Here is a 12895-nt window from a genome sequence, read left to right on the forward strand (position 1 = left end):
TGCCTCACTTTATCAAACTAAACCTATTAACTTATCAAACTGCTTTAAGTTGAAAATTTGAAAACTGATTTTTCTAAAAACATGCAATGTTAAGATAGGGAGAGGGAGGGCAGGTTCTCATTTAGATAAGCGCTTCATTTTATCGAGGAAAATGAAAATTTGACAGAAGTTAAAAAATATGATACAGCATCAAAACATGTAAAAAGAAAAATCACACAATACTTGGAAAAGCTATAAGCTTCCGATTCCAATGTAACCAAATTCTGCAATGGATTCTAAAGCTTACTGATCCCATGCAGGCTCTTCAAATAGAAGCAGTGTTGCCCCCTAATGGTTCAGATATGTGCATCACCATCAATGCTTTAGCAACGGGATTTCTCTGTTGTTGCAAGTTTACCTGCTGGCAGGCAGGGTAGTCAGTCATGGTATTATCAATCAACACTTAAAAAATACACAACAGCACCACACATTGGCCAATTAATCTAAACTCACACATAACTTCAACTACTTTACCTTTTTATTACATTTCCACATTTTATATAGAAGCAATTACCCTGATTTCTAAATTAGAAGACACTTCTTTGACACCACTGAATTTTAAAAAATCAGCCAGATAAACTATTTTTGATTTAAAAGACTGCTCTCTGCTTTGTCACGAATAAGGAGTAAAATTGATAAACAGTACATTTGGGCTATTTTCTTTCAAAGAGTGGTGAAGAAATTAAAAGTCAAGTTCAAGTTCAAATTTAATTGCCATTCACCATACACAAACACCCATGAATACAGCCAAATGAAATAGCGTTACTTTGAGGCCAAGGTGCAAAACACAGTATCAACAGTCATACACAGCACAAGGCACAGATAGCACATATAAGATAGCAGTGAAATACAGTCTTGCAAAAAAATATATAGTTCCAAGTCCCTGAGTCCATGAATGTTGCTGCAGTCTGCAGTCCAACACATTTTGTCTTCTGCCAAGCAAAAACTGGGGAGTAGCACCAACTCCAACATGTATATGCTGTGCCACACTGCCTCCGGTGGAGGGCAGCAACTCTGATGCCTTCACCCTGTGCAGTTGCAAACAGGCGACACCACAGCTTGAGGCCAAGTCTTTGCCACGACCGTGGTCACGAAGCTCATTTGCCATCCTCCCCTGTCAGTTGCCAAAACATCAGTGAACTGGACGTGCAGCATCCTGCACTGTCTATATCCAACAGGGTCTTGTAATCACAAGAAAAGTGACCAAGACAATCACTCGCTGTTAGACTGCACACCTCCTTCTTTGTCACAGGCAGCAACACAATCCACACTGTCCAGCTCCTTCACTTTCTCTGCCAATTAGCAACTCACTGATGGAGTAGACCTGCAGTACTTTGAGTTCTTAATGTCCAGCAGGATCTTGAGATTGTAAAAAATACATTAAAAAAAACAATGACACCTTTGGTTGGCCCTGTAGAAGCTGCTGCACCGGAATGTGCCACCATCTTACCAGAAGACAAGACTTTCAGATTTGATTGCCTGACTTAAGTACTTGATGATGAACTGTCTGCCCTTTATATTGTAAAAAACAATATTAAGAATAGACAGTCTAGAATCAAGAAATCCAGCTGGAATTCTAAAACAAGCTCTATCTGCCTAGAATTCCTTAATTGTTGCAGTGTTGAACTCATTAGCTACGCTGCAATAAGCTTACACTTTATCAAGCATAATAAAATTAGATGGGAGTTTAAGGAGAAGCACTCATCAGACTTAACCTGCACGATTTGTTTTGTCGTAGTTTAACCTTTCCATTCTTCAGATTTGCAGCAGTTTCCATGTGAACCGACAAGCCAGTTTAAGCTTTTTTAGATTATGGCCTAACAGCTGCTGGGGAATTCCATTCCAAACAGAAGGAATTTAAAGTGGCCATGCAAAAATCCAAGTTCAGCACTAAGGCAAATTTTAAAGTGAATTACTTGCATGACAATTTGGCAGCAATTTGAGAAATTACATCAAACTCATTTCTTAATTCAATTTTTTTTGAATGTGCATTTTTTTCCCTCTGTCATGCATAAAACTGGTCAGCTGGGATTAACATTTTACAATTATACTGGCTTTGAAAGTGAGCATTTTAGAAATACTTCCCCAGCAATAAAGTTTCTAAAATGTCCTGTGAAACATGGATTTAGGTGATGCTACAGACATCAAAATTGTAGTTGCTAATTGAGATTATTGGGCATCAAAGATAAAATTCAAAACAAGCCATGTTCAAATTTTAACCATTTACTGAAGGTTCAAATATCACTCACCTCAATTTCATAAAATGTGATAGCTTTCAAATCACTTTCTTAGTTGCTACATCTAAATATGAGATCAGTTTTCAAACACAAAATTAAACTACACTTCTGCATGCATAACTTTTTTTTCCCGCAAAAGTATTTTCAAAAACAGTGTCAAGAAAGAATTCTAAGAATGAGTTACCTGTGTACGTTATCTTGGCTAGAAGGCACCACTCCAATATTAGCCATGCTTATCACCTTATTCACAATTGCCTGGCAGGAATTGTTCTGTGGAGCACCTGTTATAGTTGTAGAATTTTCATTCATTCCTGTCAGTTTTCCTGCAAATGTACAATTTGTCTGGTTACATAAACTGATAGTTAAACATTAGCAATGTACTAACACTGAACCTTGCATACGCTTCCCCACACAAATTTAGAAATCAGTGTTTCAACAATGCTGAATTTCTAAGCATAATTTAAAAATAGGCAGAGTCTTCCTGATAATCAGTATTAGAAATATTTAGAAAAAATATCCTTCAAGTGTAATCAACAAAAAAACAGCTGCCAATTCCAAAAGGCTGAAAGATATTTAATTATTCATATCAAACAAAATCCAGATCACTCATGTATATACATCTTCTAATATGTACTTTATTCTGAAACCAAACATACAGGTCACCAGTTATTGAAAAACTGACCACCCACTACACTAAGAAGCAGTTACTACTATTTGGCATGGTAATGTCTAAGCAAAACATTTTTCTAACAATGTATATTTTAATGACTGAACTATGGTACTGCAAGTGATTTTGCAGAAGAGATGAAGACAAAAAAATGTAGGTGCAATTTTTTTTATTTGACATTTAAATGACACTTTTATGAGGTCCCAGTGCAGATATATGCATTAAATCAACAGCACAAAAACCAAATGCAACAAAATGACTGACATCAGTATAAAGATTCTTGCCTTCTGCCTTCAAGAATCACATATCAAAAAGATAAAGCAGTAGCAAACAAAGATGGCCAAGTTTTCAACATCAATTTCTCAGCTGCTCCCATCTTAGTTTTTTAAACCAATCATATATTCAGGTTTCTATTCCTGAGTTTCTACTTTAGAATCAGGAGGTCTGGACAGAAATTATATTTAAACTTGTCATCTTGAGTAGCATGAAGTGAAGGAATGATAGGGAATTAGAATAATTAAATTGAAACAAAAATAAGTTAATCTAAATGCCCTATGAATTTTTAATTAAGTCTTTCCATCAAAGGAGACTTAAACTTCCATACTTCCATATACACAGTCTTCTATAATAAAGAGAAATTCTGAAGCATGTGAACTAATCAGGCTCAATGGGTCATAAATACAGAATGCACTACGTCAGGGAGTAAAATAGGAATTTTATTTCTATGTGAGAGTTATGATGCATCTCATGAATGGAAATAAAAATCCACAATTCACTGCTCTCCATATATTCTGTTTTAAATACTTTGACAAATCTTTTTAATATACATTAGGGTAGCTTTAATGAGGACTATTACAAGCATGGATATAAGCTTCAATTATTCCTATTAAGACACGATACGACTTTATTCCTTACACCCAATATATCCAACTGCCATCTTGAAAAGCTCCCATGCATGAACTCTGCACTAAGCTAATGAGATATCTGGTCCAAGAACGACAGGTTCTATCAAAATATTAGGAAGGATTTGAACTGAGTCTCGAAATATTTCTTTCCAAATGTGGACAATGCTAGCTAAGATATAAATCTGATTAAGGGTGCTTACTGTAGAAAAGCAATTCTGTCAAATCACAAAACTATATTAAGATTATTTCTCCATTTGTAGACAATTAATTTAATAAACTTAACAATTTAAATTAAGCGTACAGGAAAATAACGTGGTTACAAAATTCCATATATTGCTTGCATATGCATCTATAGTATAAAGCAATGCTGTTAACCATCTTTCTAAAGGACTGAAATTTCAATAAACCAAAAGTTTAATTTAAAAGCAAGTTTGAGGCTAAAGAAAGTGTACTTGAAGATCACTTTTCAAACAATTAGAATGCCCATGAGATACTGCACAGTGAAGGAAATGTTAACACTCAATACTTCCTTCTGAATGATGTTCCAACACAGGAGCCTGCTCCAATTCCACATGTAACAGACTTAGTTGTATTGAAGTTTAAGAATTAGCATAACTGCAGTAATATACTGTACAATGACAAGAGCTCTGCAATCCAGAGACTTGAGACAAGTTCAAATCCCAATATGGCAACTAATTAATTAAATAATCTGATAAGAAATATTAGTTCAAGTAATGAGGAACACAATGTCATTTAAAAAAATGTATTTTTCATAAATTCCCCTTCACAAGCCTGGTACAAATCTAGAGCAATACACACAATGCACTGGAGGAGCTCAGTAGGTCAGGCAGCATCTATGGATGGGAATAAAGAGACAATGTTTCAGGCCGGGACCCTTAATCAGGACTGATCCGCCCAAAGTGTCAACTGTTTATTCCCATCCATAGATTATGCCTGACCTCCAGCGCATTGTGTGCAATGCTCTAGATTTGTAACAGACTTGTGAGGGGGCATTTGTGTGTACTGCTCTAGATTTACAGAATCTGCAGTACCTCCTGTGTCTATGGTACAAATATGACTTCAGACATTGGGCTTTAACAGGTTTAGAAATTCATCTGCTACATTTGAATGGTGTTTGCAAACTGCATTGTGCATTAACCTAATGCTGCCTTTAGAAGTTCCTTTAAGAAAGTCTGCTGTGAAGTTCCCAGGACAGAATTATTAAGTTTCTTTGCATAATCCTAATTTGTCAGTTAAAGCGCATGATGTTGTTTTGAACTATTGTAAGTTCTCACAACTGCTGAAATTTAGCCTGCCAGCTACCAACTCAGTAGCCTGCTTTCAAAGTGCGTAACAAATAATAAGCAGCACTCTTTTAACTTGTGAAGACTATTTAAACCATAAATAATGGGGTTAGTGCACTCAGGGAACCTGAAGAAAATGGACAACAGGTGAAGGCATGTACTTGCAGGAGACAAATGCTTTATGAAAAAGAGCCCTTGGGGTATCTCCAGAGCCATAGTAATGCGCTCCAGGCAGGAAAATGCTAGGGGAAATTTCTGTAGGGAATAATATTAAATCGGTGAAGGCTGAGAATGCATTATTTTGGAAGCCTGCAATACAACCAATGCCTGCTTCTGTGGGCTGAGTGAAAGGGATCAGAAGTTTTCTCCTCTGAGTACAGAAGCTTGGGAACATCTCTATTGCAACAAAGAGCAGCAAACTGAAGTATGATAGAGTGTGGCAGCAGCAACATGGAATGATCCCGTGGCAGCAGCAACGCGGAACGATCCCGTGGCAGCAGCAACGCGGAATGATCCCGTGGCAGCAGCAATGCGGAATGATCCCGTGGCAGCAGCAACGCGGAATGATCCTGTGGCAGCAGCAACGCGGAACGATCCCGTGGCAGCAGCAACGCGGAACGATCCCGTGGCTACAAAGCTGTAAGTGTTAACAAACATGACTAGCAGTATAATCTAAGCACACGCTCGACTGCCAATTTAGTTCACAGGTTAGTCTTAGGGAGAATAAGGAATACAAATTGAGTACTGGCCCATTAAGTTCCAGTTCCACGGAATGGGAGTTACACTAGATTTCTCAAGGTGCTGGAAAGATGCACCATTTCCTCTGCAAATTTGTCTATATTCAACAAAAGAACAAGTGAACCAACTTCAGTGTCTGTTCCCAAGACAATAGCCACAGCATTGAAACCCTAGTCACTCGCAGTCAGCTCCCTTGTACAGTCCATATCCTTCTCACTTCAGACTCCCAAAAAAGACATTCCATTCTGAGCTCTGTCATGGGAAGAGATTGCCAGGTGAACAGAGGAAAAAGAAAGATCAGCTCAAATTGTCCTTGAAATGTACAACATCTGCGATCCTAGAGTTCTCAAAGTGGAGGAACAGCGTTCAGAAAAGTAACAAGAACCTCAAGTTCCTGAATCAGCCCTGTGAAAGGAGCAGGAGGAAGAGTACACCCGCCTCAGAAATTTATTCACCTGCCTGCCCTATCAGGCGCATCTCCCCCATCTATGAAGGAGACTGAGATTCTTACACTGCCCCCTCATCAGAAGTGACAGAACTAACAAAGCCAGAGTGGAAGGAAGTCACCCTCAATACTTATGACGCAAGTGATGTTGATGGCAACAAGGGTTAACCACTCGAAAATCCAATATGAAGTAATGGGAAAGCTCATAGCTGCGAATGTGTACAAGGGCTAGGCATTTAAACAAAAGGAATTTCTCATGTAGAATTTGTATATCTACAGGTTTGTGATTAGTAAGGGCGTCAAAGGTTATGGGAAGGAGGTAGGAGAATGGCATTGAAAGGGAAAATAAATCAGCTATGATCAAATGGTGGAGCACACTTGATGGACCGAATGGCTTAATTTTACTCTTATGTCTTATAGTCTAATATTATTGTTGACATTGACTATTTTGTGACATGGATAATCCTTATTATTTAATCCGTGTTAACTTAACACAGATCTTACAAGAGCTTTAAATTCTGAAGTCACTATTTAGCCTGAAAATTTAAGAATCAGCAACATGAGATTAAGGAATATATTGTTGACCCAAAAAGTTAACGCACATAAGAGGGAAAATACAAGATCTGGACACTGCTCCACTGCAAATTACAATCCTATAATTTAGAGCCTTAAATTTAACTTGTACTGTAATTAATTTTACATATACATAGAAAAATATAATCATTATACAGTTCAAGAATGTTGTTTTAAATGATCGTAAATGTCATGCATTGGTTGAAAAAAGGTTAAGCAGATATTTAACATTTAGTAGATGCAGGCAAGCTTGGTACAAATTTCTGCACTCGTTCATGGTTTAAACCACCAGCATCAAGCTCTATTCAGCAGCAAATGCTGAATAAATTAATGTAACCATGTTTATGCTAAAAGCCTGCTCCCTCAGCATGTAATTAAAGGAAATGTTGCACAAAGCCTGTACTTTTGTCAACCTCCTGTAAATTGAAAGATGGATAGCACTCAGACAAGTGAATGCAATGCTTCATATTTAACCTTAACGCTCTTGTCATTAATGGTTTGCCTAACTTGTTCTTTAAAAGACAAGGTACTGCTCCATTGAAGTAAAATTAAAAATCAACTATACCATGCTTTTCAGAACAGAAGATTCATTATCTTCAGCTAATGTATTGGCATAAAACACAGTAACATCCTATCAAGTGAGGCGCACATTCAATCTGCCTTTTACTCGTGCTGTTTTATTGTTATAGGCAATTTGTACCACTCAGCATGACAGTGTAAACTGAATCAAGATTAATTTACATGGAGAAGAACACTTAGAGCAGCAGCATGGTAAGCAAATGTATTGTCTTGATTGCTGAGGTGGAAAAGAACCAGGAGAGAAAGAGTGCACTATAATTAAGGAGCATCAAATGTGACTGCTTTAAGGTAGCTTGATGATATAAAAGCAAAGTTTATATTTGCCTATTTCTGCCACTGCTTCCTTGCTTGTACAAATATCAGCCTCAGTGGTGGAGCTGTCCATATAGATTCACAGATGTTAAATATATCAAAGACATTTGAAAAACTAATCCCAGATCTTGATATACAGATTCCCAAAACTCTTTGACATTACTGTGGAAGGTACTGAAGAAAACTTCAATTGTGCTTTGGTATTTAAAAAGGCAGTATTTGAACCTAGTACAGAAAAAAAACCTTTTAGTTTTTATATTAGGAAAATGAATTTTAAGACCAGAAATGCCTGAATTGCACTACAACACATCAAGATTAAGCCCACTTATGAACTTGCTCACCATCAATAAAAGCAGTTTTGTAATGGAATTAAAACTTTACACACAGCACTAAGTATAGAACTGTTGAATAATAAAGCAATTTACTGTAGACATAACTGAATATTTCTTTCTAACTTCCTGGTTACATTGACTCTACCAAAATGAAACTGCCCTCATAACAGTTCAATAAAGTAGACGTCTCTGCTTAAACTGACAACTTCTTAACACCCATCCTGATCAGAACTGAGTTCTGCTTCATATGATAGTCTTAAGTGCCTACAAGAGGAACAGTGCTTCTCAGAAAAGACTAGTGCACCACCACTTCCAATATTTGAGTGAGAGGCAGTTTTGAAATTCTGCTTAATCGTTTGCCTAAATTGTTCTTTAAAAGACAAGGTACTGCTCCATTGAAATATTTGAGTGAGAGGCAGTTCTGACCGGATTCAGACAGATATTTTTAAAATTAAGTACACCAGGTGAAGAAGAATCGGAAGTAAGAACAGAAAATTTCTGGAAATATTTAGCAAGTCAAGATGCATCTGCAGTTGTGAAAAACAGTAAAGCAACACACACAAAATGCTGGAGGAACTCAGCAGGTCAGACAGTATCTGTGGAAATGAATAGATAGTCAACGTTCTGGGCAGAGACTCTTCTTCAGGACTGAGAAGGAGGGGGGGAAAGATACCATAAAAACTAAATGACCACAAGTCACAAATGATGGTAAGGATCTTGTTTTTAAGTACATAAACAGGGAAAGGGAAGCAGGAGAGAATAAGAACACAGAGGACAGTTTGTGATAGGCAGGTGTGTGCGCAGGGCAAGAGAGACCTGCTCACAGTAAGCAGAACATGGATAGGTGAGAGGCACTGTAAAATGACAACAGAATACTTGTTATCAGCTGCTGCTGTCCCCAACATGAGCTCGGGTGGTTATAATCAGAATCCAAACTTTAGTCTGGAAGGCTGCAAAATACTAAAATGGTGAGGTGTTTTTCCTTGAGCTTCTGTTGAACTTCATTGGAAAAGCAAGTAAGGCAGAGGTCAGAACGAGATAGGCTCGGATAATTAAAGTTCAAGAAGTTTGCGACCAAACAGATGCCAAACAAAATGATTCCAGATGCATTTATCTCTCCAGTGCAGAGATCACCTCTTGGCCAGTAAATATAGTACACTAAATTCAAACTACTATTAGAATTTTGCTTTACCAGAGAGGACTGTTTGGAATGGTATGAAGATTGGAGATGCAGTAGAGGAAGTAAAAGAGAAGCATGGCATGCTTACACAGAGAGGAATCATGGGAAGAGAAGTAGATGGTGGGAAGGAAGAGTGAACCAGTGTCTCATGGAGCAACAATTTCTAAGGAATTCAAGGTTGGGAATGTCAGGACACGTGACACAGAAATGATACTGCAGAAAGGATGATGTGTTGAATGTACAGACTATAGGGTGGAAGATAAATACTCTACAATAGTGTTAGGATAGAGGACAAGGAACAAAGATAGGAATAGCCCCCACCTATTGCAGTGGAGGTGAATGTTTAGTTGAGCCAAGTACAAGCAAAACCAGACATACTGAAGTGGAGACAGTGAAGCTGGGAGAATAGAATGAAATGCTGAAAAGTAGAGGTGAGAAGTAAAAATGATTTGAAATTAAAGATTGCATATTGCATAATTATTCCTTCCATTAGAATTGAATGAGAGGAAATGCTCAGATTTTTAAATTTTCCATAAAAGGCATACAATATGTAATAGTGCAATAGTCCACTTAATTCAAATGCCAGCTAATTTAAACTGCTGTAGATTACAATTTTTTTCCCTGTTTTACAACTTTCTTCATTTAACTGAAATAAATGGAGAAAATCCACTGAAGCCACAAGTGTAATGCAGTTAAAGCTTGATAAACATAACTAATTTGCCAATAAATGTTACCGTTGGTTCAGGATGTCTAGTTGTGTAATGAAAGGGAATGAGAATAGTAAACTGGAATATCCTGCTTCAACCTACTACTTATTGGAGTACATGGTAACCCTTTGTACTGTGGTATTATTTAGTACATAACTTTATCTGCTGAATGCTGGCAGTGTTCTATAATTAGATTGCATACAAATTGGATCAGGGCTAATACAATGAATGAAACAATTGCTAAAATAATCCCCATAAGCAGCAAAAGATCAATTTATCAGTCATGTGGCTTGATATTTGAAATCCCAACATAGTCTTCACAGAGAGATTGACTTCCACTCAGTGGAACTCACTGCATTAGAAATATTGCATAAAAACATAACTTTTGAAAAACCTTATTCAGAGTAACCTTTCTGGTCGATTAAACATAGCACATAGCTGCCACATTTACTCACAGAAGGAATCAACAACCATAGAAGGAGAATAGTGAAAGACAAAGGAATTTTGGCAACAACTCCATTGAGGTTCACTGTAATTCCCCGTGAGCACTTCTTCTGTGAACTGATGGTTCTGTTTGACTAATCAGAAAAGTGGCTCACTTACAACAAAAGCAAACAAAATGTAACCAAACATCTCAGCGCACGAAAAAAAAGTACACAGGGATAACAAATCTTCAGCAGGTAAGGGTTTTCCTACATTTGTAAACATTAAAAAAAAGCAATAGGTAGTAGTTCAGAGCAGACTTTGCAGCCAGGCGTGCACTCACCTGTAATTGCAGAACTGGGAAGCACAAAGAGAAGTTTTTGCCAGCAAAAGAACAAGAAAGGTGATGTTAGTAAGATTGTCTTTAGATATTATAGATAATTTTTCTAATGGGTATTATTAATTTCATATTATCAGTGCTGCTTAACAAATGAATGGAGGTGAAAGCACTACCTAAATGGTGGAAAATGTTCATCATTTGCAAATTAATATGAGGAAATAAAGACATTTCTAAACACATTTCTGGATCTTTCTCTCTCTTCCCCCACCCTTTTTTTTGTATTTGTAAGAGAAATGAATTCCATGTCCAAAATATAGATGCAATTTATTTAACAGCAGCAGAATAGTAGGGTTTTTGTATGAAAAAGAAAAAGAATGCACTTTCTACACACTTTTAACAAGTTGTAGAATGGTCTGAAAAATACATAGACTTAATATCTGAATTCAAAGCAGCCAAATAAATGCTGTTTTCCTTTCTATCTGATCTTCTAGTAAACATTCATTCAATTTTATTCTCAGGAGAGATCAGAATACAGATAATTTAGTGACGGCAGGTAATGCTACTTTGTTGAAACCGGTCAAGTTGGTGTCCAGGGATAACATACCAAACCTCCACCATCAGATGGACGAATGGATCTCTCTCTCACTTAGGAAAACCACCTTCTGAAATATTATTTGTCAGGCCAACTCACCCATGTGAGTTAAGCCATTCGAAACTTATATGAACCATTCTGCTCAACCTCATCAACTGGATCACAAGGAACTAGAATAAACTCATGTAAAAAGGCCATGAAAACCAAAAGACAAGTTCTGGTGTTAGAAAGTTAGTGGTTTACAAAAACATACTCAATAAATTATTGTCCTTCACAAATGAAATAATTTTCTCAGCCAAGAAAACCTAAATTCTTGACAAATTCTATTTATCAGATATTCAATAAACTGGACTAAAGAGTGTTTTGAAGAAAATAAATAATAAACATTAGAAAATTGTAGATAGTTTGGCTTCATGAGAAAAGGCCATTAGATCCAAAATGCAAGAGATTCCCTAGATGCTGGAAACCTTGAGTAACACACACAAAATGGTGGAGAAACTCAGCAAGTCAGGTAGCATCTATGGAAGGGAATAAACAAGTCTTCTCCATAGATGTTGCCTGACTTGCTAAGTTCCTGTAGCATTTTGTGTATGTTGCATTAGATCCTAATATAGTTCCCCACTTCTTTTTATTATACACATCCTTACATCAACCCTTCCTTTAGCCATAGGAAAAAGGAATGGGAGAAATCAGTAGTCAGTTCAGGATTTTCCTCTACTCCTTGTAAATACCCAATGAGGCAAACTTCAGAATACTTCAAAATGTTCTTTATCTTAATCTTACCTTTCCTCAACTATAAACATGCCATTTTCTAAAAAGTATGACAAACTATTTATTGCATAATTGTAAAGAAGCAACACTCATTACAGTCTCTTTAAAGTCATTCCACTGGCTAAATCAACATTTAAGAAAACATACCTGCTCCAAACTCCTTCACCTCATATTATCCAGCTGTCGGTTATATATTCCTTCAGTAATTGTAAATACTTTACACAGCCTTTCCAGTGAATCCAAACCCAAGGCACAGCATTTATCTGCACATTGCATTACCCCTGTTGTTCACAGTATTTTGTTTCAAGTTTTGAAATGAAAGACATTTGTCCTGCCTATTAATATAAGCACATGTATGCCACCATTGCAATTACAGGGTATAGAATTCTATGCTATCTAACATTCAAAGGTGATTGTCATTTGAAAATATCTATTATACATGATCTTTGTTCTTTCCACCTTCCTATCCCCTCCCTGGGCACCTCTGTAACTTAAACCATGCTCGTTACTTCATTATTCCATTTCTGATGAAGACCTTTGACCTTAAATGATAATTCTTCTCTACAGATGCTGCCTGGCTGGCTATCCCCAGCAGACACAGAATATTGTACTCTGGAGCTCTAGTGTAAGCAGAAATGCCAAGATCCCATCTTCTTGGAGAACTTGGGGGAAAAGTACCAGCAATGTCATTGGCTGGACATTTATTTTTGAGAAACATTTTGATAACAAATTGCAAATGAAAGAAAAAGCA

At 37.0% G+C, this 12895-nt stretch overlaps 1 protein-coding gene across 2 annotated transcripts in view; it reads right to left on the reverse strand.

Moving 5' to 3' along the window:
• The window catches only part of ap3b1a (adaptor related protein complex 3 subunit beta 1a), a 257151-nt gene that overhangs the window by 15732 nt on the left and 228524 nt on the right, over window positions 1-12895 (reverse strand). For both annotated transcript variants that reach the window (XM_063049310.1, XM_063049311.1), the window contains exon 26: window positions 2461-2599. In XM_063049310.1, coding sequence (XP_062905380.1) covers window positions 2461-2599 — 139 coding nt within the window. The remainder of the gene's footprint in view (window positions 1-2460; window positions 2600-12895) is intronic.

Source organism: Mobula hypostoma, chromosome 5, assembly GCF_963921235.1.
Source record: "Mobula hypostoma chromosome 5, sMobHyp1.1, whole genome shotgun sequence".
Classification (NCBI taxonomy): domain Eukaryota; kingdom Metazoa; phylum Chordata; class Chondrichthyes; order Myliobatiformes; family Myliobatidae; genus Mobula; species Mobula hypostoma.